The sequence below is a fragment of the Mirounga leonina genome, unplaced genomic scaffold (assembly GCF_011800145.1).
Source record: "Mirounga leonina isolate KUSES-001 unplaced genomic scaffold, KU_Mleo_1.0 Mir_321, whole genome shotgun sequence".
NCBI lineage: Eukaryota > Metazoa > Chordata > Mammalia > Carnivora > Phocidae > Mirounga > Mirounga leonina.
Window position 1 is genome coordinate 1,535,864 of NW_023270680.1, and position 27,422 is coordinate 1,563,285.

Below are 27,422 nucleotides of genomic sequence, written 5' to 3' on the forward strand. Positions count from 1 at the left end.
TCTTTATTCTGCAAGCATAAACAGGATGTATTTTGTTCTTATTGAATTTCGTGTATATTTCACTTCACGGATGTTGGGTTGATACTTTAAGTATACATTGTTGTGTTTATCTGATCACTGCGAGTATATAGCTATGTGAGTAATAAACGGCAGTATGCAGTTGCAAGTGCTGCCTTTGCTCTGCATCCCCTGTGTCCTGGTGATTTCGTAGACCCTTACCCAGGGACCCCAACGCACTAGACGTTGACAGGTAGGTACTTGTCTGCTTTGCCTCCCTCTCCCCCACTAACTCCTTTTAGAAAAAAGTTTATTTAGTTATTTCTGCACCCCATATGGGGTTGGAACTCAGGGCCCAGAGATCAGGAGCCACATGCTCTACTGACCAAGCCAGCCAGGCACCCCTGGTTCCTGGTTTCACTGAGAACTTTGGGAGAATCATCTCATGTTTGTACTTGAAAACATCTTCCCGTGATGATCTTGCTGGGGTATTACCTCCATCTAAGGTCACTATCCATCAGTTCTGATGGTAATGGTTTCATCTTTAAGGTGAAGGTTATTCATTCACTCAACAAACACTGAGGTGCTTCCCATGTATGCACTAACTACTGTGCTGAGCACCAGGTCACCCATGGTGAGACAGACACCAGCCCCACCCTGGCGGAGCCTACAGTCCCGTGGGGCGGGGCTGGGGAACCACAAATAAATCAGCATTAAAAATTTGCTCCAAGCGCTGTCAATGAAAGTAACAGGTCCTTGAGATGGAGTAAGGCGCAGGCAGGGGACCTACTTAGGATGCTTAGGAACAACTTCTTGAGAAGGTGACTCTCCAGCCGAGACTTACAGGATGAGAAGGAGCCAGGCCCCGGAAACGAGGTCACGTTCGTGGTAAGTGAGTTAAAAATAGCCCCCAACCGCTTCAGCAGCGGTATCGGACGTCCGCGCGAGGAGGCCTCGCCGCCAGGAGTAAAGATGGCGGGCGGGCGGCGGGGCGGGGCGGGGCGTGCCCGCAACCCGATTGGCCGGCTGGGCAGCGTCACGTGGGCGGCCGCCGAGCATCCGGGCCCGCGGCGGCGGCGCGGCGGAGGCTCCCGGGAGCGGGCGGCGCGGCGAGCGGACGGCGGCGGCGCCTCCCGGGCCGCCCGCGTGGGCCAAGCGGCACGCGCGCCGAGCATGGCGGGCTCCCTGCCTCCCTGCGTGGTGGACTGCGGCACCGGGTAAGAGCCGCCGGCGCCTGCCCCGACGCCGAGCACCTGCTCCGCGGCCCGCCCTGGCTCACCTGGCGGCCGCACCGCGCCCCGCGGCCACCTGGGCGCCCGCCCCCTCCTCCGGGCCCCCGGGGCCGCGCGCAGCCACCGCTCCCCCTGAAGGGCGCGGGTCGCGGCCGCGGTGCGCGCGCCTCGCCTCGCCTCCCGCTCCTCCCGCGCGCCGGGCCGCTGCGGACCCCGCTGACGGCCCTTGCCGTCCACCTGCCCAGCCGTGCCGCTCCCTGTGCCCCCAAGTGCCTGTCACTTCTTGCCCGTGGTTCTTGACCGCTCACTTGTGGAGGGTTTCGCATCACGCCACCAGCTTGACAGCCTCTGTGCAGCCCGCTTTGCCCTCCTCCAGTATCGACCGGCTCCCTCGGGCCGAGCCCTTGCTTCGGTTTGCGTTCGCTTGCCTTTCGCTGAAAAACGAATGTTAAAAAGGCTCCATTTTGAAAAACAAAGTCTAAATCTGGGCAGGCCTCTCCGGGGTATAGTTTTTTTTTTTTTTTTCCCCTCTTTACTTTTTGGTTGAGATGGTTTCTTTTGATGTTGTGACAACATGCAGAAGGGGTTTTAGGAAATTTCCTGTATTTTCAGTGGCCCAAGCTTAGCTGATTTTAGGAAGGTGAATCCATCTCGCTGGTAGTTCGGAGATTTAGGCATGCCTGCTTGCATTATAGATGAAGTGCTTAATGAAATAGCCTGGAAGTAAATTCAGTCTCTTAAAGATTTTTTGACACGGGACTTTACATATTTTTGTCAGAAAATCTTCCATGGCATGTTCACCCTAGCCTTGATTCTTTCTGTAGAAAAATGCACTTGGTTTGGTTTCCTTGACAACCTTGTGGGGGTGTCTTCTTTAATTTGTTACAGTCCATCTCCTACTGATCATGCTTTCCTTTTGCTGGTGAAGCCACTAGCATTGATTACAGGCTGGAAAAAATGGCCTCTTGGCTTGTGCTAATTCTTTTTGAAATAAGTATTGTATCAGAAGTTTTGTGGCTCTTTATTTTAGAAGTTGTTCTGCTACCTAGAACACAGCCGAAAATCAAAATTGATGTGAACACCCCCCCCGCCCCCATTGTTGCCTCCTTATGCCCCCTTCTCGCACAATACGGGTATTCATCCCATGCCCACCTGCGGTCTGCTTGTGTCAAGAGTGAAGGCAGCAGGTAAATGTATTTTTTCCACAGGTGCATGTGAAATTTTGACTTTTGTATTTTTGGTCTCGTAAACCTATTGAAATCTAAAGCATTTCTTGGTAGTAGCATTAAGGTAATGGCCACAGAGTTTGTCATACCTTTAATATTAGTAAGCTGGGGGCCTTACTCATCATTCTTGCTATAAATGTCTAAACCGTGGTGCTGTTCTGACCTTTTGAGGTAAGTGGTAAATGTAACTTGGCTCACTTGGAGATACAACTTCAGTGTATCATTGTTTTATGACCCCAAATCAATGCAGTTGTCTTTTGTCTGTTGTAGGCTTTGGCAGTCTGTTGTAGACAGTGGCAGGGAATCGTCCCGCTAGGTTTCACATGGACATATTCTGTCGTGGAAATGACTGTGATTTACCGTGAATTCCCAGGGTCCAGTATATGGTCAGAAGGAGCAGCCTCGGAGGGCTTAAATTTACTTGAGCATATCAATAGTTCTTATATTTCCCAGAGAGTGGAAATTGTTTTTGACTTTTACATCAAAATAGGATTTAAAAAAGGGTAAAATGCCCATAAAAATAACTGGGACGAAGGAAAAAGACCTAGGTAGTCATCCTAAACTGTAGACCAGTGGTCACTGTGGTTGGGCCCCACATTTGGCCTTAGTCTGCCTGTCTGACAAAATTAGTAGAGAGTCATTGTCAGTTATGCAATTCTTGTCATCAAGAAGGAAGAGAAATACCTGCTTCTTAGGTGAAAAAGCTTTTTTTCTAGTACTAAATTCTAGAAGAAAAATTCACATGGAACTACACATAGTGAACAGTAGTCATTTAATAGTGTACCAAGTACTATTTTTTTTATTGTAAATAAAATTCGTTCTTGTAGCTGTGCATCCTCCTCTAACAGTCCCTGAGACCAACTCAGCACAAGCGTGCTGGGGAGGGGGGGCAGGATAACGTGGACCAAGGTACCTCTTTGATCCAAAGATAAAGCTTTGTTTATTTAAAGGGATTACTGGGCTGCATAGTTTTCAGAGACTATTCCACAAATTCTAGTCTCACTTCTCTTACCTTTTTTGGTATTTTTTTAAAAAGATTTTTTTTTTTTTTTAAGTAATCTCTACGCCCAGTACAGGGCTTGAACCCACAATTCCAAGATCAAGAGTTGCACCTCCACTGACTTAGCCAGCCAGATGCCCCTTTTCTTGCATTTTTAAACTTACTTTGAAAAAATTTCAGGTTTACTAAAAAACTGCAAGAAGAGTACCAAAAAACACTATTATATATATATTTTTGGGGGGGGGGAAGGAAGGAAAGAGGGGTAGAGAGAGAGGGGCAGGCGTGGAGGGAGGGGCAGAGAGAGAATCTTAAGTAGGCTCCGCACCCAGCGTGGAACCCAACGTGGGGCTGGATCTCACAGCCTGAGATCATGAAGTGAGCTGAAATCAAGAGTCGGACGCTTAACTGACTGAGCCACCCAGGCGCCCCTGCCTCTACTATATATTCTTCATCCATTTTCACCAACTATTAACATTTGCTTTATCATTCTCTGTATAATCTATACATATTATTATTTTTCTGCACTGTTTGAGAGGAAGTTGCAGATATTGTGCCCTTTTATACCAAAATACTTCAGTGCATACTAAGAAGAGGGACTTCCTCTTACATAATCAGAGACCAATGATTTAAAGTAAAAAAAGTCTGACATTTATGCAGTGGTGTTCTCTAATATGCTGTCTGGATTCCCATGAATGGTCCTGTCTGTGTCTTGTGGACTCTTACTCCCCTCCCTCGTCCAGCACTTCACCTGTCTTTTAAGTCTCATCCAACTGGACCAGTCCCTTAGCCTTGTTCTGGTTTTCAGGACGTTGACATTTTTGGGAGCCAGTTGCTACGTATACTGTCCCTCAGTGTCAGCTTGTCTGGTGTTTCCCCATGATAGATGCAGGGTATGCGTTTTTGTCAGGAATATTGCAGAAGCGACGCCCATCTTTCTTGGTGCACCCCACCAGAATCTCCCCACCCCCGGCATTACTGAGATATAATTGACATATAACATTGTGTAAGTTTAAGGTTGTACAACATTTTGATTTGGTATATTTATATATTGCAAAATAATTACCACCATAGCTTTAGCTCACACCTCCCTCATATCACGTAGTTGCCATTTCTTTTTTGTGGTGAGAACACTTAAGTTCTAGTCTCTTAGCAACTTTCAGGTTTATAATACAGTATTACAGTGTATATAGTATATCACAGTATATAATACAGTGAACAGTATTACAGTACAGTGCTGTACTGTACATGAGATCCCTCTAGTCGGAAGGCTTAAAATAGTGATATGCCGCCTCCTCAATGAAGTTCACTTGGGTTATTTGGATGGGGTGATGTCCACTAGATATCCCCACTGCATTGTTCATTTTTCCCTTTGTAATTAATGTCATTTATGGAGAGATATTTTGAGATTATGTAAATCCCTGTTCTTCGTTAAACTTTCACCCATTTGTCTTAGTCTCCATTGGTGATTTTTGCCCTAATTGATAATTGCAGTGATGATGGCCAAATTGTGATTATTTATACTCTAGTGTCATGTCTACATTTATTAGTTAATGTTTTACTCTAAGCGCACACTTTCCCATAGTTCTCATCTATTTATTTATCATTTGTATGGGTTATTATTCAAAAGGTTGTTCTTACTATATTTAATGGGTTATTATCTGTTATTGCCATTATTTGTTTTGACGCTTAAATTGTTTGAGATTTGACCAATAAAAGCCCATTCAAACTGTTTCTGGTGTTCTTTAGACATGGCCCTGTCTTTCTTTTTTCTTTTTTTTTTTTTGAGCATGTTGCTATTATCAATAGACTGCAGTGATAGTCTTGTGTGTGCATACATCTTTTTGCATACATCTGGGTATATCTGGGATAGATTTCTAGAAGTTTCTGGGTCAAAGAGTAACTGCATATGTAATTTTGCTAGTGGGTGTGAAATGCCACTCAGCAGTGTGTATCCTCACCAGTAATGTATGAAACTGCCTGTGTCTTCTTACAGACTCACTAACAGAGTATATTGTCAAATTTTTTTTTATTTTTACCAATCTAGAGGGTAAGAAATGATATTATAGTTTTAATTTGAATTTCTTCTTATGTGGGAAGATGGGCATCTTTTCATTTGGTTAAGAGACATTTACATTTCTGTATTCTGTCGTGTCATTTCTCTGGCCCATTTTTCTGTGTTTTTGGTTTTGTGTTTCTTTGATTTCGGAAGTATTAGGGTGTTTGGAGGTCCCACAGACCGCTCCTGGCTTCAGTGATTTGCTAGGAGCAATTCCAGGACTGTAGTGAAAAAGTACAAAGCAAAATCAGCCAAGGGAAAAGGCACATGAAGCAGAGCCAGGAGGAAACCAGGAGCAAGCTTCCGGAGTCCTCTCTCACTGGAACCACACGGACGTGCTTCGTCAGCCTCCAGTTCTGACAGCACATCAAGGAAGCTCCTTAAAGACTCCATGCCCAGCATTGTCGAGGCTGGCCACGGCACCCCTGCCTAGCACATACCAAAATTGCAGAGCCCCATGAAGGAAAGCAGATGTTCAGCTTAAACTATTGTTTGCGTGGTTTAGGCACAGTGAATACCATTGAGGGAATGGCGGGAATCCTCCTGAGCCCACCGTTCCCAGATGCCAGCTGGGCGGCCAAGCTTGCAAGCAGGATTTCTAAAGAGCACAGTCTTGGGCCTGTTAACTCTTTTCTGCGTGTTGGGCTGTTAGCTCTTGATGATGTAAGTCACAAATACATTTTCCCTATATATCACTTGTCTTTTGCCACGCAAAGGTTTTTTAAAGTTATCAAATTTATTTATCTTTTCCTTATTGTTTCTAGATTTTGAGTCATAGTTAAGAAAGTCCCCCCCTGCCATTCCCAAGTTATATGGTGTTTTTTTCTAATGGTTTCATTACCCCCCCACCCTCTGTTTAAATCTTTAATCCATTTGGAATGTATCCTGGGATATGGTATGAGGAAAGGACCCAGTTGGAACTGTTTCTGTCTTTTTTCCTTCTGGCTATCTCATTTATCTCAACATCATTTATGGAAAACAAAACAAAACAAAACAACCCTGTGCTTGGAGATTCTGCCTTTATCATGTACTAAATTTGTCTATGCAGTTGTGTTTATTTCTAGATTTTGTTTCGAGTTGCATTAATCTATCTATTCATATACCACCGCCACCACAGAGTTTTAATTACTGAGGCTTTAGAATGATTTCATACCCGGTGGGACTGGCCTCTCCTACATGTCCCTTTTTTTAGGGCTTTCTGGTAAATTTTTGCTTGTTGTTCCTCCTAATGAACTTAAACTCAGCTTCTCTAGTTCCATAGGGAGAATGCCTGATGGTATTTTTATTTGGATTCTGTTAAATTTATAAGTTAATTTAATGAGGACCATCATCTTTGTGATGGTGAGTCCTCCCATGGAAGAACATGGCATCTCTTTCCATTAGATCAAGTCTGTTTTGTGTCTTTGGGAATACTGTGCTTCCCTCAGGTGGATTTCTTGTTAAGTTTACAGCTAAGTATGTGATTTCTGTTTTGCTATCATAAATGGTGTCTTCTTTTTCATTATGTTTTCTGTTTTTCTTCAATACATTAAGGCTCTTAGTTTTTTTCTGTCAGTTTTGTAACCTACTTTACAAAATACTCTTAGGTTGTATGAATTTTTCCCTTGATCTTTAAGATTTTCCAGATATGGAATCTTTGGCAAATAGAGAGGGTTTTACCCCTTCCTTTTTATTGGTAGGAACACTATTTGCTTTTTTTTTGACACACTGCAGTGACCATTACCTCCAAAATAATGTTAAATAGGAATGGAGTCAGTGGGCATTATTCTTTTGTTCTTTACTTTAGTGTGGCAGCTTCTGGTGTTTCTAAAATAAGATGCTGACCTACAGAATGGGAGAAGATATTCACAAATGACATATTGGTTAAAGGGCTTGTATCCAAAATCTACAAAGAACTTATCAAACTCAACACCCCAAAACCCAAAAATCCACTAAAGAAATGGTAAGAAGACATGAACAGACATTTCTCCAAAGAAGACAAACAAATGGCTTATAGACACATGAAAAAATGCTCCACATCACTTGGCATTAGGGAAATGCAAATCAAAACTACAATGAGATACCACCTCACACCAGTCAGAATGGCTAAAATTAACAAGTCAGGAAACGACAGATGTTGGCGGGGATGCGGAGAAAGGGGAACCCTCCTACACTGTTGGTGGGAATGCAAGCTGGTGCAGCCACTCTGGAAAAACAGTATGGAGGTTCCTCAAAAAGGTAAAAATAGAGCTACCCTGTGACCCAGCAATTGCACTACTAGGTATTTAATACAAAGGATACAAACATAGTGATCCAAAGGGACTCCTGCACCCCAATGTTTATAGCAGCAATGTCCACAACAGCCAAAATATGGAAAGAGTTAAGATGTCTATTGACAGATGACTGGAAAAAGAAGATGTGATATATATCTACAATGGTATATTACTCAGCCATCAAAAAGAATGAAATCTTGCAATTTGTAACAATGTGGATGGAACTAGAGGATATTATGCTAAGTGAAAGCAGTCAGTCAGGTAAAGACAACCACATGATTTTACTCATATGTGGAATTTAAGAAACAAAACAGGATCATACGGGAATGGAAGGAAAAAGAAAGTAAGATTAAATCAGAGAGGGACACAAACCGTAAGAGACTCTCAACTCTAGGGAACAAACTGAGGGTTGCTGAAGGGGAGGTGGGAGGATGGGGTACCTGGGGGGTGGGCATGAAGGAGGGCACGTGATGTGATGAGCACTGGGTTTATATGCAACTGATGAATCACTGAATTTTACCTCTGAAACTAATAATACACTACACGTTAACTAAATTGAATTTAAATAAAAAAAAGATGCTGGCTTTTGCGCCACAACTGCTGCTCTGTGTGTGTGTGTGTGTGCACGTGCATGTATCATGTTAGTAGTCCGTTTCTATTTTTTGGAATGTTTATATGGGTGTTGGATGTTGTCACATACTTTATCATAAATGGAACATGTAGTTTCTTCCTAATCCAGTTAATATGATGGGTTGTATTAATGGATTTCCTCGTAGTGAACCACCTGCATTCTGGGATAATCCCCGTTTGATCATGATGCATTATTTTTTGCTGCGTAGGTAGATTGTTAATGTTTTATTTAGGTTTTTGCATCAGTATTAAGTGTGAGTGATTTATAGTTTGGTTTTTTGGTGGAATCCCTGTCAGATTTTGAGATCAGTGTCACACTCTCTTCATAAAGAAATTAAGAAATTTCCCTTCTCTTTCCGTGCTCTGGAGTAGTCTGTTGTGGTGTTGGGATTACCTGAGTTTTAAGGTCTTGGTAGAATTACCCCAAGAAACTGTCTGGATGGACTTAGTGCTTGCTTGTAGGGAGACTTCTGCTACTCATCCTAATTCTTAAAAGCCTGTTGGATGTTCCGTCTCAAGTGGAATCAATTTTTTTGTGTTGTATTTGTCTAAAAAATTTTCATTTCATCTAGATTTTTCAAATGTATGTATATATTAGCCTCATGATTTAAAAAAATGTCTTCTGTATTTATGGTTATTTTCCCTTTTGTCACTCAAATTTGTGTGTTTTGTTCTCATCCTTTTTCTTGGTTTACCTAGTGACTTGTCTTGTGCATCTTTTTTCAAAGAATGAGCTTTGGGGTTTACTTACTGGTTTTGTGATTTTTCTGTTTTTTGACTCATTTATGCTGCTTTTATTTTTATTTTTTTTCTGCTTTCCTTTGTTTTTGTCTGTTTTTGAATTGGATGTTATATTCATTTTTATTTTTTCCTTTAATTGAAGGTACTTAATACTACAGAATTTTGGCTGCTATATCTTAAGCTGTATGTATCCCTTAGATTTAGATATATTTTTTATTATAATTTTCAAGAAATTTCTGTATTTTTGGGGCGCCTGGGTGGCTCAGTCGTTAAGCGTCTGCCTTCGGCTCAGGTCATGGTCCCGGGGTCCTGGGATCGAGCCCCGCCTTGGGCTCCCTGCTCGGCGGGAGGCCTGCTTCTCCCTCTCCCTCTCCCCCTGCTTGTGTTCCCTCTCTCGCTGTGTCTCTCTCTGTCAAATAAATAAATAAAATCTTAAAAAAAAAAAGAAAAGAAATTTCTGTATTTTTCTTTCAAGTTTCCCCCACAACTAGTATTTCTATACTAGCATGTTTTAAAATTTTCAGGTATAGAGGCCTGTTTATTTTTTTAATTTTGTTTTTAATTTCTAGTGTTGTTGCAGCATGTTCAGAGAGTGCTGTTTGCTTTATTTCTATTCTTTGGACTTGATGGTGTCTAAGACGTGGTCGGTTCTACGCATGTTCTGCCTGTACGTGAAGATCTGTTCTCTGTTAGTGTGTTCAGAGTTCGACGTGAGCTGCCTTACGCATGGTGTTATTTATGTCTTGCAGTTTTTCCCGCACTTACTCTGTGTTGGGCTGAGGGTGGTGTGTCAGGTCTTCTGTCACTATTTCCCCTTGCTTTGTGCAGGTACGGTATTGCTGCCTCATGGAGTGTCTCCCCCAGCTGGTGCTGTAGCGGGTGATGGCGCCCTGTCTCCGGGGGCCTTTCGGGCTCCTGAGAGTCTGCGATCTGCTTTGCCAGAAAGTAAAAGGATGGTCAAATACATACCAAACAAACGCAGGGGTATTATTTAAACACAATGTGAAAAGTTTTGATAAAAATTTAGACTTCATCTCAGAGTAATATGCACGCTAATTAAGAGTCAGGTAGCGCTCAGAGGCTAATGTGCAGACATGGGGTGCTGTCCTGCCTGCTCTTCTGTCTTTGCCCAGAAACAGCTACTTTCAGCTTTTCATTCTGTGTCTTCTAGCATTTATGGATTTGCGTGTTTCTAAATAATGGGCATGTGGATCTGTCTTTTGATTATCAGTTTTTCACGTTATCTGTTAATTTACTGTTGTTAGATGATGGTGTCTTGCATCCTGCCTTTGCCCTGTTTCTCCTCCCCTGTTCTCCCAACAGAGGTATATTATTACATTTTCCGCTTAATTTGTGATCACTGTTTGTATTACAGTGCAAGTATACATCCTCGTTCATGAAAGTGTACCGTGTTTTTTCTCTTAAATTTTGTTGTTATGGAACTTAATGATTGCCTCCTTTGTTTTGTTTTCTTTGTATCCACTGCTAATTATTTTCCATATTTTCAAATAGCCACCTTCTCAGTACAGTTTTCCATAAGGCTAATCACATTATACACCCTACCAGAGTATGTTTGTTTTTGAAGACCTCCCCTTTGCAGACCTCTGTCCTCCTCTCTGGGGTGGTTGCTTCCCAGGCCTGCCACATAGCCCGGGACTTTCCTTATAACCTTCTAGGCCTTTCCTTTGCCTTTCTCCTGGATTGAGTGTGTTTCCCAAGTGCATTCCTTCCTGCTCTCTGCTTTCCTCCCTGCTGGTGGTCCTCCAGTAGCCAGCTTTGTGGAGCAGGGAAGGTAACCCGGCGGTGCAGGGGTTCGTGGTGGGTGCCTTTGCCATGCCCAGGTCCTGAGTCTCACGTCTACCCATCTGACCCGTGCACGTTTGTCATCCTGGCATCTCCTGCCATTGTTCTGAGGGTTCACGAACCTCTCGCCTGTGTGTCTCTTCCATGTCTTCTTTTTTGGTTTTCTCCTTTGTTTTGGTAGAGGGCATCCTCCAGTAGCTTTCTGGGAAAGGACATGTGGGAGGTAAATTTTTAAAATGTCTTGCTTTTCTGAAATGTTTTATCTCTAATCCCTCACTTGGTTGATTGTTAGAGTGTAGTATTCAGTGTTGGAAATAATTTTCCTTCAGAATTTTTAAGACGCTGATTCTTTGTTTTCTTGCTTCTGGTTTTGCTGCTGAGAAGTCTGAACACTTTGTAAATGACTTTGACTCCCCCATTCTCCTTTCTGGGAGCTTTTAGGAGTTCTCTTTGTCACTGGTTTCTGAAATTTCACAACAACGTGCCTTGAAGTGGATTTGTGTTCCTTTGTTGTGCTGGGCATTTTGTGCACTCCTTCCATCTGGAAACGAGCATCTTTGAATTCTGGGTAATTCTTTCAGATTATTTCTTCCTCCGCTGTGTGTGTGTGTTGTGTGTGTGTGTGTGTGTGTGTCCCGTGCTCGTGTGCACGCTTTCTGCAACTCCTGTGATTTCTGTGTAGAATTCTGGGGCTGTCTCTCTGATTTTCTTGTCTCTCTCGTTTCCCGTCATCTGGTCCTGGTCCCTTGCTTCCAGGATGCACCTTGTCTCCTTAGCCCTTCTCTTCAGTGTTTCCATTCTGCTCTTACTTTCAATTTTCAAGAATTCCTTTTGTTTCCTAAATGTTCTTTTACTAATAGCCTCTCATTTTGTTTCTTGGTTGTGGTATCTTCTCCTAGGGTTTTGAGGATGGTGGTTTTTTTGGTGGTCGTGTTGGTGGGGTCTCTCCCTACGTAGGTTTTTTTCTTCTAAGTTGGGTTTTGATTTGTGTGCTTTCATCTCTATTTTGTGGTAGAGGCTTTCCTCAGATGTTGGTAATTTCTGGCTGCCCGCTCATGATGGAGAGTCATTGGAATCTCAATGTGTAGATTTGCTTATTGATTTTGAGCTTCACCATGGCTGATACGGGCAGGTTGTTTGTTATGGAGTCTCCTGGCATTAGGGTCTTTCGATCTTTCCTTTTGAACTGGTCATTTCCCCAGAGACTGTACCTGGGATCCTCTGCTTGGCGGGCCGGGCCTGGGTGCTGGTGTTCTGCGAGCTGAAAGGGGGAGAGAGGAGGGCGTGGGAGAAGGTGTCTGAGCCATCAGCGTTTACACTGGATGCAGTCAGGAGGGCCCTTGTGGTCAGGATGGTGCTGGCCTCCCCCATGCCCAGTGACTTGGAGTCCAGAGACCCTTTGCTTTACCGTCTCCAGAGAATCAGCTTCTGGAGAATGCTGGGGTCAGGGAGGAGCCATGGCCCCCAGCGCAGGGTGGGGGAGGAGCATCTCACCCGGGCCCCCGGACTTGGGCCCTGCAGTCTCACTTCCACGGGCCCCTGTGCAGCTACCCATCTGGAACCTTTAAGGATGCAGGCATGTGTGCTGGGCTGGTTCTCAGCTTGGCCTCTCCTGTTTCCTTCTCTCGAAGCCAGTTACCACTGATGGTCCGCTACCCAGAACCAAACCTTTGCTATCTATCGCCTCCTCTTCTTTTCTTCCTATCGTTGTGGTTTAATATATCTTTCAAAAAATCATTTTGCTTTGATTTTAGTGGGGCTTTGGGATGGAGTGAAATAATTATATTATATATTTAGTTCACCATTTTAATCTGAAAGTTAGAGTTCACTTTATAATGACCAAAATCCATAAAAAGACCATACCTCATGGTCTTATATTTACCAAACACAGATCAAAAAATGCTGCTTATAGAAGGACAAATGGACAGGTGTATTCAGTAATGTAAAATTCACAGATCACATAGACAAAAAAAGGATATTGGATTTAGATAAAAAAGCTAGTAAATTTGAAGTTATATATTGAACTTTTTGTCCTATAAACAGACTACCCTTTTCTATTCAGTAACCCAAGGAATGTTTGAAGAACTTGATCGTGTATTAATTCACAGTGTATTATTTAGAAACTGTACTTGAGATCTGGGGATAATTTTAGTTTTATCAGAACCATCTTCTAAGGCAGGTGTAGTCACTTTTTTAAACTGAAAACCTTAGGAAGGAGTAGAGCTATTTTGGCTGAAGTTCGGGGTTTAAGACTGGACCTCATAAGGGGTCTCAACCAAAAGAACCTCCCCACAGGATACAGTTTGAAAAACACTGTTCTAGGATGTGACATTTCCACTTTTAAACATAGATTAATTGAGCTTAAGTTGTCACCTTCTGCTCTAGACACATGGTTGTAGGAGGAATTTTAACTATATATAAATATGTTGAGTTGACAGTAGTCAGATTAATTCTCTTGACGGCAGAATTGAAAAGTCTGTGTGTTACTGCTGTGGAAAAATAGTGGCGTTTAACAGAAGAGTGAAAGAAGCTTTGCACCAGGGCTGTTTAAAATGTTTGGGGCAAATGAGGATATATTGTATTTACAGAAAGAGACTTTGGAAGGATACATAAGAATAGGAGGTGGTGGAAGGCAGAAGTGGGGTGGACGGTATAGGCTTGGGAGTGAGACTTCTTAATGGATACTTTTCTATGGTGTTTTGAAGTCTGAACTAGGAGGACATACTTGTGTACGAGGCAGAGTGGTGACTATGGGTTTTACTCTATGCAGCTCCTCATTCTGTTGGCATGTGAGAAAGACTTTCAGGCCAGGGGATGCATGGAAGTAGCCCTGAGCTTGAGAATGTGGCATAGTTTATGTTTTCTTCGAGAAGGGTGCCTGCCTACCTTTACTACGCTGGGTATCCTTTTGGAAGAGAGTGTTCAAACAAACAAAAAATCAAGGGCTTTTAACATAAAAGTTGTTGGTCTTGATTCTTTATGTACCTTGGGAAAATTTGATTGACATAGCTCTTCCCATTTGGATGAAAAGATATACATAGAACTGGAAGAGAAACAATATGAAATTTTAGTATAGTGAGGGACTTTCAAAGTAGAAACTACACAGGAAGTTATTCAGGAAGATAATTGGTAGATTTGATCGTCTAAACTGTCAACAGTTATATTCCAGGAAATGTGTAACTGGGAAAAATTGGTGATGTATAAGAGCAAGGATTCATATCCTCAGTACGTAAGGATTTGCACAAATTGATAAGGTACTAAAGCTCTAGTAGAAAATTATCTAAGGGTAGTATGTGGAAAAATATAGATGGCTCATACACCTCAAATAACATTTTTAAAAAAGATGTATTTATTTATTAGAGAGCGTGCGTGTGTGCAGGGCGAGGGGCAGAGGGTGAGAAACTCAAGCAGACTCTGCCTGGAGTGTGGGCTGTTGCTGGGCTCGATCTCACAACCCTGAAGTCGTGACTCTTGAAGTCAGGAGTCGGGTACTCAACCAACTGAGCCACCCAGGAGCCCCTCAAATAACATTTAATAGTAACAAAGAAAATTATCAAATAATGGATCCTTTTACTTTTTGAATTAGAAATTTTTTCTGGAAATGGTAATATTTAATATTTTCTGGAAATGATAATATTTAACATTAGGTAGGGATTATTATTATTTACCTTTTACAGATGAAGAAACTGAAGTATGGAGGGATTAATTTACGTGCCTAAAGTCACATACTGCTGTGTTTTGAACCCAGCATTGCCAGCCCCATTAAACTCCCTCACATCATAAATATGTACTGTTTCAAACAGTCATATTGCCTATCTGTGTATGGCAGTAACATAAATCTCCATTTTTGATGGCTGTATAGCATTTTATGGAATTATTATGATTTACTTAATATGTCCTGTGTTGATGCATTTGAGTGTTTCTAGTGTTTTGTTGTTGTTTGCTATTACAATGCTGCAGTGAACATTTTTTGTTCCTATCTTTGCCTACATCTAAAAGTGCTACTGTGGGGTAAATTCCCAGAAATGTGCTATTTGGACAACAGGGGATATGCATTTAAAATTCTGATAGATAATGTGAAACTTCCCTGTATAATGAGTCTTCAGGCTTTTACTGCCACCCATGTATAATTTACCACCACCTTCTTTAGTATTGGCCCAGATGTTGAATGGTCTTGAAACCGATTTGTAGGTGAATTTAATGCTATTTGACATTTCTTAAAAAAATATCACTCTTCCTATGTAAGAGTAAGGCCTGTCTCAATTTATTTGCCTGTTTGTGTATCGAGAGTTCTTCGTGCACATCTCTCTCCCCATCTCTGTATCTCCCTCTGTCTGTGTAGTTTAGTCTTGAAGGTAATATGATACTGTGTCATTGCCGTTGTGAATGGGATCTTTTCATTCGGTATGTATTCTCACTTCTCATCAGGTAGGAAAGTTGTTGATTTTTGTCTATTTAGTAACTGGCCATCTTACTGAATTCCCTATTTCCTTTAATTTTCTACTTAATTCCCTTAGATAGTCCAGTCTGCAGTTTTCATTTATAAATAAATTTTTGTCTCCTCCTTTCCAGTGTTACTCCTTCTTTTTAGTTCTTTGTGATTTGTACTGTCTAGTGATTTTTTTTTTTCAAAGATTTTATTTATTTATTTGACAGAAACACAGCGAGAGAGGGAACACAAGCAGGGGGAGTAGGAGAGGGAGGAGCTGGCTTCCCGCGGAGCAGGGAGCCTGATGCAGCGCTCGATCCCGGACTGAGCCACCCAGGCGCCCCCTGTCTAGTGATTTCTAAGCACGTTGACCATCAGAACCACGGGGTTGGGATAGAAGATGTTAAAAATACAGGTGCCCAGGCTCCTTCTCTGGAGATTCCCATCAGTGAGTCTGGGGCGGGTACTGGGAATATGTATTTTAGAAGTTTCCCTGATGATCTTTTCAGAAGGTTTGGTACATTTTTTCTGGAAGCCTACCCAGGTGAACTTAAACTTGCCTACCAGAGAAAGTAGGCCATGCTTCAATAAAAAAAAAAAAAAATCAATTTGAAATCCGATTTCTAATAGGTAAACATTTTGAGGACTATTTTGAGGACCGGGGCCATGCTTTGCCCCCTTCCTTCTTAGTATCCTCATGGTATGCCTACTACATGTTTCTAGCTAGGAAACTGACAGGGATTAAAAAAAATGCTTCTTTGTTTTCATAAATGGTGTCTTGAACATGGTCCATATTTAATAGTTGTGTTTTACTTGTTGATTTTTTTTTTTTTTTTTTGGTTCTGCTCTTTATATAGTTGAGCTGTTATAAGATTACCTCTAATGGGGCATGCCAGTCTAGCATTGGATTGTCCTCCTAGGAGAGGATTATAGGATGAGCACTTGTTAGGTTACATTTGCAGTTTTACATTTAATATGTTCTCATTAAAGTTTGGTATGAGCCGGGTTGATAAAGGTTTTATTAAAATTTTAAATTTGAATGTCTCTTTAAAGAAATCTTGTTAGACATTCATTACATTGTGATTATTCAAAGTAACAAAACCTCAAGTGTATTTGATGCTCTATAAGGAGTAGCAGAAAAAAATCTAAAGATATTAAGTTACCTTAAGTGACCTGAATAGTTTATACTTTTGCCATTGTTTTTAATGGCTTCAGTTTTGGTAGGAGATAGGGAGGATCTCATAGTAATTTGTTTATACATAGAAACATTAATATGTCTTAATGTTAGTTTGCCTCAGTCATGAAAATCATTTGCTTAATGTTACTGATGCTCCGTTACCTGTGTGACTCGATGACAGAAGGCCTCCCTTGAAGGCTGTCTGTCCTGTCCGGGAGAGCGCGGCGCCTTCAGGATCTCAGCATTCCAGCCGCGGTCGGCGAGTGGTGGTATCATCAGTGTTCAGTTGAATTTTGGAGCTGTGAGTCTAAATGTGCTCCAGCCCATTTCTGCAGTCTGACCTTTTGCTGCTCTGGGTTACATGTAGTTCATGATTGCAGGGTACAAGACACAGTTGCGGAAGGACAGCTCCTATCTGCTGGGTTTACCATTTGTGCATTTCATTTCCACCACAATGCAAAGCAGTGTGTCTGTGGTGTATAGACTCGTGTACAGCAGAAAGACCGAACGCAGCCACAGACCATACCATGGGTGTGTTTTCTGAGCTTTTCAAAATTTTAAATTAAGAAATATTTCAAACGGGGCGCCTGGGTGGCTCAGTTGGTTAAGCGACTGCCTTCGGCTCAGGTCATGATCCTGGAGTCCCGGGATTGAGTCCCACATCGGGAGAAGTCTGCTTCTCCCTCTGACCCTCCCCCCTCTCATGTGCTCTCTCTCTCTCTCTCAAATAAATAAATAAATAAAATCTTTAAAAAAATACTTCAAACGTACAGAAAAATAACAATAGTAAAAAAATAAAACTTAATGTAGATAGCACTGTTCTAGTGCTTTCTCTGTTTCCCTATTTATACATAAAACTCGCCCTAAGAAATAGGTTGTATTATTATCCCCATTTTACAGATGGAGAAACTGAGATGCAGATAGGTAAAGTAACTTGCTCAAAGTCATACATTTGGCAAAAAACAGCTGGGACGTGAACCCGAGCAGTCTCATGCTGGATGCATGGTCTTAACCAATACAACACACTCTTGACTTTCAGAAATACAAAAAATAATAGATAGAAATGATACTTAGCACCTAATTTTAAAAAGTGTTAATATTTTACTCTATTTGTTTCAGGTTTTTCTTTTCTTTTTTTGAAAATAACCTCATCACAGAAACAACTGTTTTCTCACCTATAAATGAAAGATTATGCTAGATGATGGGTCTGGTCTTTTGTGGCCCCATCACCTTGTGTTTCTGACTTTCAGCATCCCCCTTTCCAGCGCCGCTCCTTTGCCCAGCAGTTGGACAGCAGTGGCCTTTCCTTACGTTGGTAAGAGCTCACGGCGCAGGTCTCTAGGGAGTGCCTGCCACGTGCCAGGCACAGTGCCGGGGGTGTAGGTGCAGTCGGGAACAGGGACTACGTGCTGTCCTCGTATGTTCTCGTACGCCTTGAAATCTCACAGTGCGGGGAGGCAGATTAAGCGCAAGCTGTATTTTTGGGGGGTGGATGATGTGGCCTTTTAAAAACCATAATCTTAAATTTGAGGATTTTAGTGTTTCTGACCTGCTTGCTAGGCTTCTTTAGCCTTGGGTCAGCAATTCAGTTTATTTGTATTTACTGTCTGGAAGATACTTCCAGAATGATGGTTGAATTGGGAATTTTTAGAAGTTTAGTATATGTTGCCTGCCTTCTGGAAAGTCCCCGGCTCTGGGTTGGCTTTGAAACCTCCCTCTGGGTCTGGTGAGCCCTGGAGTGGGGTCCACTTGGTTTGTGTGTCTGGTAATTTGTGGAATTTGGGGGGCCCTCAGATGGGTCTTGGAAACTTATTATGGGGCCTGTTGGGTTTCAGAGCCTAGCCTTGCCCAGGTTCTTGTGGTACCAAGATGTCAGATCCTTGGAGACTGAGCAGTAAGGCGTGATTTAAATGGAGCTAACTTGCCGTTTTTGGCTCACCAAAGCTTATTCATTCACTGTGTGTTCAAAAATAGTAAAATTAGCATATGGTAAAATACATTGAAAAATCATAAAATTAATTTATTAGAATTTAGAATGTAGTGCCACATCAAAAAAATTTTAGTATCGAGCATCTTGAAATAATTTATAAAATAGAATGAATTAATAAGGTTACTTTCAACACTGCTGGGGGGTATTTTTCTTTATTACAAGCATTACTGCGGAACGATGGCTCAGTTGTCCAGACTTTACTGTTCGTTACAGTAAAGCCTAATAAGAAAGGAAGAGCTGATGAGTCTTTTTGGTTTTCAATTTTTTATTTCCAGCAGATGGTTCTCAGTGGTGGTCCCCCCCCACCACTTTTTTTTTTTTTTTTTTATTTAAGGGATTAGCAAATGCTTTTGGAACAGATAGTAGTATTTTGGCATTTGTTTTAGTTAAGACTTTTGGAATCCATCACACAGAGTATCTTGACAGAAAATGGGCTCCTTCTGAAATGAGATGATAAAGAGATGCTCCTGTCAGATATTCTCAGGAGGTGGCAGTAACTGTTTCTAGACATATGCCATGACATTTTAAGAAAATTATATAATCATTTTTAACCCCCCCCCCCCCCCCCAAAAGTTCATGAAGTTTGAGAAGTAAGTACACTTCTTTGAGAGCCAGCTCTGGGATTTAGCCTGCATATTTAGATTGGTTTTTTTTTTTTTTTTTTTTTTTCCTGTTCACCAGCTGCTTGGCTTTGGGCAGCTGAATTAACTTCCCAGTGCCTCAGTGTTCTCATCTGCTAAATAGGGATAATATTTACTTTCTCTCCTGGGTTTTTGTAAAAAGTAAAAGAGTGTAAAAGCACTTGGAAAGTCGGTAGGGATACACAAATGTGATTTATGTGTTAATGCATGTGTGCAAGATTTTCCCCAGTAGAAACGAGCATAACATGTTATGTTTTAATAACAGCTTGCTTATCTGAAATTAGGGTTTGATTCTCATTGTAAGCTTTTTATTTTTATTTTTTTTAAATTTCAAGTGACTATTTTGAGGCTTGGTATTTTCAGACTTGGAGAGCTTATAATAGAAGACGCTAATGGGATGCAGGGGAGAGTGTTATTGTCTAAACCTGTGTTGATGACTTTGTGCTTTTAGGTACACCAAGCTTGGCTACGCGGGCAACACTGAGCCACAGTTCATTATCCCTTCATGTAAGTACAGCCCCGTCCTTGCGCTTCTAAATGATTGGGGTTCTCTGCATTCCGATTGTTTTTCAAGGCATATTAATTGACTTGCCACCTGCTTTTAGAAGACTGTTCTGGTCACCGGGGAGGGCTACTAATGTTGACACACTTAGGGCTGACTATTGCTGTGGACTGTAGCTGCAGCCTACAAAGCCCCCAACTTTCTGACCCTCTGTCTTCTGACAAACCCCTTGTCACTGTCATTGGAGTTTCCGCCTGGCTGGTTGGCAGGGGCTGTTCATTCAATCATAAATGTCGGAGCTACTTGGAAGAAGCCTATCTGGTCCTTTAAGGTTAATTTGTAGTTTTAAATAAGTACAATTTTATTAACTTAGCAACTCCGTGGACCGAATATCCATTGTGCTGCACTATTCACTCTATTGAAAGACCTTTTTTTTTTTTTTTGAAGTAAGAGGCCTGATGACTGTTTTATTGTGTTCAGAGTATCTGCCTTTGTTTAAATTTTAGTTAGTAGAGAATGCTAAACTTAAAAGAAGAAGTGTTCTCATATTTTGGCAAGAGCGCATCCTCCCCACTCTTTGTTTCCTACAACAGCCTCCAAGGACAGGTCAGTTGTTTGTAGGGTAGAATTTTTCTCTGAAACTGTTCAAATTCTGAGTTATTATTTGGAGACAGTTTACCAGAGTAACGTCTGTCCATCCAGAGTGAAGGGAAACACTGCTTCCTAAATGTAGCTCTTGTAAGATGAGTTGTGATCTTAGAAAGAATTCTAAGTTGTTCTGGGGCCAGGGACATTGTAACAACCGGCTCTTGTGAGCAGTATGGAACAGGGAAAGCTTAGGAGAGCTGGAGACAAGGAGCTTAGCATTTATTCAAGGGAAGACTAAAGCCTTTTTGGGTACGTATATGTATTCTCTCAGATTCCTTGAGCACATTTTATTCACCTCATTCTCCTTCCTTGCTGGCTGGCTGAAGTTGATCATGCATTTGATTTCTAGGTTTGAATACCTTGGTACCATGATGTGGTGTCTTCAATAAGAGGCGTGATTTGTCTGCTGTATCTTTTTTTTTTTTAAGATTTTATTTATTTATTTGACAGAGAGAGACACAGCGAGAGAGGGAACACAAGCAGGGGGAGTGGGGAGGGAGAAGCCGGCTTCCTGCTGAGCAGGGAGCCCGATTTGGGGCTCGATCCCAGGACTCTGGGATCATGACCTGAGCCCAAGGCAGACGTTTAACGACTGAGCCACCCAGGTGCCCCTGTCTGCTGTATCTTTATTTAAAATTCATAATTTGGTGTCCTAGTTTGCTAGGGCTGCCATTACAAAATACCACAGACAGGGTGTCTTAAACAACAGAAATGTATTTGATCCCAGAATGGAGCCTCAAAGTCCGAGATCAAGGTTTGGTCAGGACTGGTTTCTGTTGAGGCCCCTTTCCTTAGTCTGCAGATGGCACCTTCTCACGGTGTCCTCACATGGCCTTTTCCCTGTGCTCAGTCGAAAGAGAGATCTCTGTTGTCTCTTCCTCTTCTTAGAAGGCAACAGTGCAGTTAGATTAAGGCCCCACCTTATGATCTCATTTAACCTTTATTACCTCCTTCTAGTCCCCATCTCCAAATGCTGTCACACTGGGGGCAAGGGCTTCAACATAGGATTTTGAGGGGACACAGTGAAGTCCATCACAGTTGGCACTTTGTAGGCTAGATGAGTCTTTGTGAATTTCATTATTACGAGTGCCCCAGAACTTGATCGTTCCATGCTGGATTGATAAATTGAACTTTCTGACTTTTCAGAGCAGATTGGATTTTAACCTTGTTAAGTGCCACAACTCTAAAAGGCTGACCTTGCACCTTTTGCTTTAATGCATTGCCATTTAAAACTGCCAGCAGCATTCAGCTGGCTGGCCCATTTAACCTGTCATCATTAACAGGGAGGAGAACTGAAGTCACTTAGTAGCAGGATTTCATTCACTGTCAGACAGCAAGGCAGCCCTCAGATGGGTGCTGTCAGAACCTTCACAGTAGCAGAAGCTAGAAAGAGCATAAAAATGTCAAAGAGGTGGGAGTAAAAGAACAGTTACATTGTTGGCTGAATTTGTTGCAGGAGATGGAGAAGCCCCAGGAGGCGAGGTGGGAAGATGTTTGGGCAGAAGTGAGGATGCTGAGATAGGTAGAGGGCCTCGGTTACCTCGGGCTGTTGGCTTCCCTGCTCATCCTAGTTCTGGGAGCTGAATCGCTTTTCTGGCTAGAGAGGCTCCATTCACAAGGTGAAGTTCAAGACATGTGCAAAAGTGGCACTTGCAGAGAAAAGGTGGAGTTTGTGTGGACGTGTGGTCAGGCTCTCTGATGCTGGTGGACATAGAGGCAAGGTGCACTGGGTGTGTGAAGAATAGAAGTGCTCTCATGGTGTTGGAGATCCCAACTCTGAACAGAGAGCGCCAGGAAGTGTGGTTGGAAATGTGGAGGGCCAGACGATGAGAGACTTTGTTCTCTTAGTTTTATTTTGCAACCAGGAATTTTCCAATTGTTCCTTGAGGGGGTCCGTTGGGCCTTCCCCCTGGACTAGAGAGGTGCCAAGCCCTGACCCCCATCCTGCTCTACCCAGGCAGCTCCATGTGTATCTGATTTGTTTGCACTTGTGTGCAGGATTTTCTTGATTGTTTGAACAAAGGTTTTCCCTACCTTTTTTTGTCTTTAAGTTGTTGGATTATATTGAGAGTCATTGAAACGTTTCCAGCAGAGGGGTGAGTGTATGTGTGGTGATCATGTCTATAGAGGAGCACATGGGGGGTGCAGGGAGGGGTCAGGAAAGAGTAAGTACATTTCAGACATTCTGTGTTTGAAGAGTAGGGGTGTAAAGTTCCTGTAGGCATCAGGCGAAAGGCGTCATGCTCAAGGGAAGGTCTAGACTGGTGATAGAGACTGAGCCCAGAGATGTTTTCATTTTTTTTTTTTAGTGAATAGAGTTCTTTAATTTTTATTTCAGCCAATGAGTTTTGTGGAAGATAATACGGCATAGACCCATGTACCCACCACCCGGAATGAACAAATGCTGACATGATTTCATCCTGTACATACATAGTAAACACACACATCAGAGTGGGTGCGGCCCTCTCCCTTTTCCTCCAGCCTGACCCCCTTCCCTGTGCTCCCTCCTCTGCCAGGTACTTCCTGTGGCCAGTGTGTTCTACCCTGACCTTCTAGGTACAGAGCTCCTTAGCTGTATGTAACATTGGTCTATTGTTTAAATATTTCCAAATGATACCATACTGTAAATCACTTTCTGCATTGTCCTTTAAAAAAAATCCCTCGATAATGTGTTTTTAAGATTTATCAATGTTGATATATATAGTTCTCGATCACAGTTCTAGCATTTGAATCTCAACAGTTCTTTGTTTTCATTTGGGCATTTTCCAGTTTTCTCTAATATACAAAATGGTGCAGTAAACCTCTCTTTATCCACACATGCTAGTTTCCCAAGAGAAAATAATGCACGCATTGTCCAGGTGTGCACCTCTTCAGCCTTCTCAGCTGTTGCCAGGCAGCTCTTGGGAGTGCTTGTGCTGATTTAAACTCCCACCGCTGGTGGTGGAGGATTTCTGTTTCTGCACAGCCTTGACAACAGTTGATGTTGGTAGACTCAAATTTTTGCCAGCCTAATGAATGTACATTTCTCTGATGTCTAGTAAGGTTGAGCACCTTTCATTGCCTGTTCATATCTTTGCCCATTTTTCTATTGCATTTTTTAGTCTTTTTGTTATAGAGTTTTATGGAGCTGTTTTTGTATACTCTGAATATTAATTTTTTTGCAAATATTGTCTCCTACTTTATGACATCTTTTTAAATGATTTTTTAAATGTAGAAATTTAAAATTTTGATATAGTTAAAATATTCAGTATTTTCCATTTATAATTTGTTTCCATCTTGAAAAATACATTTCTGCTCCAAAGTCATAAAGACTTTCTAAATTTTCTTCTGAGAAAATTTTGAGTTTATTTTTTGAACATGGTGTGAGGTAGTTATTTTACTTATTTTCCAAAAGGAAGGACACTTGTCCCTGGGCCATTTATTAAAGAGTGCATTTTAACTTGTCATTCCTTTTTAATCATATTGAGGTACCATATATGCTTGGGAATATTTCTGCTGTTTTTATTTTGTTTCATGTATGCATTTATTTATCTCTGCTCCAAATTTGTGCTATCTTAAAATACTATTAATTCAGCAAGTGTCTCGATATCTGGTAGGTGTGGTTCTTCCTCCTTTTTCTTTTTCAGAATAACCTTGGCTATTCTTAGGCCCTTACTATTTTTTTTTTTTTAAGATTTTATTTATTTATTTGAGAGAGAGAGAAATTGAGAGCATGAGCCAGGGGAGGGGCAGAGAAGCAGACTCCCTGCTGAGCAGGGAACCCACTGTGGGACTTGATCCCAGGACTCCAGGATCATGGCCTGAACTGAAGGCAGACACTCAACCCACTGAGCCACCCAAACACACTTAGGCCCTTACTCTTGTTATAGATTAGATCTACTTATTATTGATTTTAAAATCAGTTTAAGCTCTCTGAAAAATTATAATGGGGTTTTGATTAGAGACATTCAATTAATAGATTAAGTTGGGAAAAATATGACATCTTTATGAATTGGGTTTTTCTATCTATGAATATGGTGTATTTGTTTTGTTTATTCATGACTCATGTTTTTCAGTCATGTTTTGTAATAGTCTTCATAAAGCTTATATACCTTTTTTTTTTTTTTAAAGATTTTATTTGACAGAGAGAGACACAGCGAGAGAGGGAACACAAGCAGGGGGAGTGGGAGAGGGAGAAGCAGGCTTTCCGCTGAGCAGGGAGCCCGATTTGGGGCTCAATCCCAGGACCCTGGGATCATGACCTGAGCCAAAGGCAGATGCTTAACGACTGAATCACCAAGGTGCCCTGCTCATACACCTTTTTTTTTTTTTTTAAAGATTTATTTATTTATTTTAGAGAGAGAGAGAGAGTGCACCAGTGGGGAGAGGGTCAGAGGGAAAGGGAGAGAGAGAATCCCCAAGCAGAGCCCCTGCTGAGTGCAGAGTCTGACAAGGAGGCCTGATCCCAGGACCCTGAGATCATGACCTGAGCTGAAACCAAGAGTTGGCCGTTTAACTGAGCCACCTAGGCGCCCCAAGCTCATACATCTTTTGCTAGATTTAATTTTAAGTACCTTTATGTGTTTGTTGCTGTTGTGAATTTTCTAAAATTACATTTTCTAATTAGTAATTGCTAGCATATAGGAATGCTATTGAGGTTTTCTGTTTTTTAATCCAACAATCTTTTTTTTTTTTAAGATTTTTTATTTATTTTTTGAGAGAGAGAGACATAGTGAGAGAGGGAAGACAAGCAAGGGGAGTGGGAGAGGGAGAAGCAGGCTCCCCGTGGAGCAGGGAGCCTGACGCGGGGCTCAATCCCAGGACTCTGGGATTATGACCTGAGCCGAAGGCAGACGCTTAATGACTGAGCACCCAGGCACCCCTTAATCCAACAATCTTACTTCTCTTATTTGTTCTATTAGCTTGCAGATTCTTACGTTTTCTATGTAGACTGTTAACTGCAAATACTGGTTATTTTGTCTCTTTCAATCCCAATATTTCATGTTTTTTTTCTTGGTCTTTTGTACTGGCTAGAACTTCCCTGCCATAGTGACTAGAACTGGAGGTAGTGGGTATTTTTGTCTTTTCTGATTTTATTTTTTAATTTTCTTAAACCTTTTTTTAAAAAAGATTTATTTATTCATTTAAGAGAGAGAGAGCGCACACATATGTGTGAGCACAGGGTGGAGGGGTGGTGGTGGTGGGGTGGGGGTGAGGGGCAGAGGGAGAGGGAGAGAGAGAATCTTAAGCAGACTCCCTGCTGAGCTGAATGCAGAGCCCAATGTGGGGCTGGATCTCAGGACCATGAGATCATGACCTGAGCCGAAATTAAGAGTTGGATGCTTAACCAACTGACCCACCCAGGTGCCCCTGTCTTTCTGATTTTAAAGACAGTGATATTGGTGTTCCATTAGTGATTACTCTTGGTTTTTGTGGAAATGCTTTTTTCAGGTTAATACAGTGCCCTTTCTGTTCCTAGTTTACTAAGAGTTTTTTTTTTTTTTTTAATTGTGGATGGATATTAACATTTAAGGTTTTTTGTGTATCTGTTGAGATGATCATATGGTTTTGGACATTTAAGATCCTAATATGATGAATTACATTAATATATTTTCAAATACTGAATAGTCATTTATTTCATTCTTGAGGTAAGCCCTACTTGGTTATGAAATACCAACTACCTGCTGAATTGTATTTGCCAGTATTTATTTGGGGTTTTGCATCAATGTTCCAAAAGTGAGATTGGTTTACATTTTCCTTTCTTATACTGTTTTTGTCTGGTTTGAAATCAAAATTATAGTGGCTTTAAAAAATGAGTTTTTTAGCTTTCTTTTCTGTTCTTTGAAACAGTTTATGTAAGATAGGAATATTATTCCTGAAGACTTAGTCAAATATATGACATTCTTTTGGGAAATGTACTGGATATATTAATTAAAACATTACTATTGTCTGGTAACTACTGTAGCAAGTGTTCCTAAGATACAGAATTTATATCTAAGTCAGATGTACTCTGCCTTAGATACACTCTTCTGATAATCTTCCTTGAATTACCCTCAGGTGACCTTTTGGCATTTGGAAAATAATCCATCTCTTCTGGTATCTTCTCTTATTCTGTACCCGTGTAAATTTTTTTTTTATCTGCAGAACTTTTACATTTTTCTTTATTAGGCTTAATCTTATGAGTTTTGATTCATCGTTACAGCTAACTGAGGGGTTTTATTTTTTAATTTGTTTAAATAATTCGCAAACTATATTTTATTTGTCTTCAAATATGCTATTTTGAAATAATTACAGATTCACAGGCAGTGTAAACAATAGTGTGGATAGGTCTTGTGCACCCTTCTCCCTGTTTCATCCCAGACTACATCTTAGGTGATTACAACACAGCATTAAACCCAGGAGTTGGACACGAGTGCAATGTGTGTGCAGTTCTGTACATTTATCCCATGTCCTGTAATCATCCCTACAGTCAAGATACAGAACTGTCATATCACCACAACAATCTCTCCTGGACAATCTCTTTATAATTACACTTACCTCCCCTCCCTCCCACCATTCCTAACCTTTGGCATCTACTGATCTGTTTCTATCTCTGTAACTTTGTTTTTTTTTTGAGAATGTTTTATAACTGGAATCATACAGTATGTGACCTTTTGAGATTGGCTTTTTACTTGGAATAGTGCCTTTGAGATCCATCTAAGTTGTTGCATGTATTGATAGATTGTATCTTTATCTGAGTAGTATTACAGTATATGGATGTACCACAGTTTATTTAAACATTCATCTATGGAGGAACATCTTGGTTATTTCCACTTTTTAGCTATTACAAATAAAACTGCTATGAAAATTGTGTTGCAAAAAAATTATGTACAGGTTTTTGTGTGGACATAATTTTTCATTTCTCTAGATAAATGCTGTGTAGTGCAATTGCTGCATTGTATGGCAAGTTTATGTTTAGTATTATTAAGAAACTGCCACAGTGTTTTCCATAGTGGCTGTATCATTTTGCATTTCCACCAGCTGTGTATGAGAGAGCCAGCTTCACTGCATCCTTGCCAGCATTTGGTATTGTCACAATTTTTTATTTTAGCTGTTCTCATGAGTATGTAGTGATATCTC

At 41.3% G+C, this 27,422-nt stretch overlaps 1 protein-coding gene across 5 annotated transcripts in view; it reads left to right on the forward strand.

Moving 5' to 3' along the window:
• Positions 1 to 1,107: 1,107 nt before the first annotated feature.
• The window catches only part of ACTR3B (actin related protein 3B), an 89,915-nt gene continuing 63,600 nt past the window's right edge, over positions 1,108 to 27,422 (forward strand). For 3 of the 5 annotated variants that reach the window (XM_035029852.1, XM_035029853.1, XM_035029854.1), the window contains exons 1-2: positions 1,111 to 1,214; positions 19,626 to 19,681. In XM_035029852.1, the coding sequence (XP_034885743.1) occupies positions 1,171 to 1,214; positions 19,626 to 19,681 (100 nt within the window). In that variant the 5' untranslated portion in view covers positions 1,111 to 1,170. Of the gene's footprint in view, positions 1,215 to 17,793; positions 17,859 to 19,625; positions 19,682 to 27,422 lie in introns of all 5 variants that reach the window. The other 2 variants (XM_035029858.1, XM_035029857.1) reach the window with 2 other exon arrangements.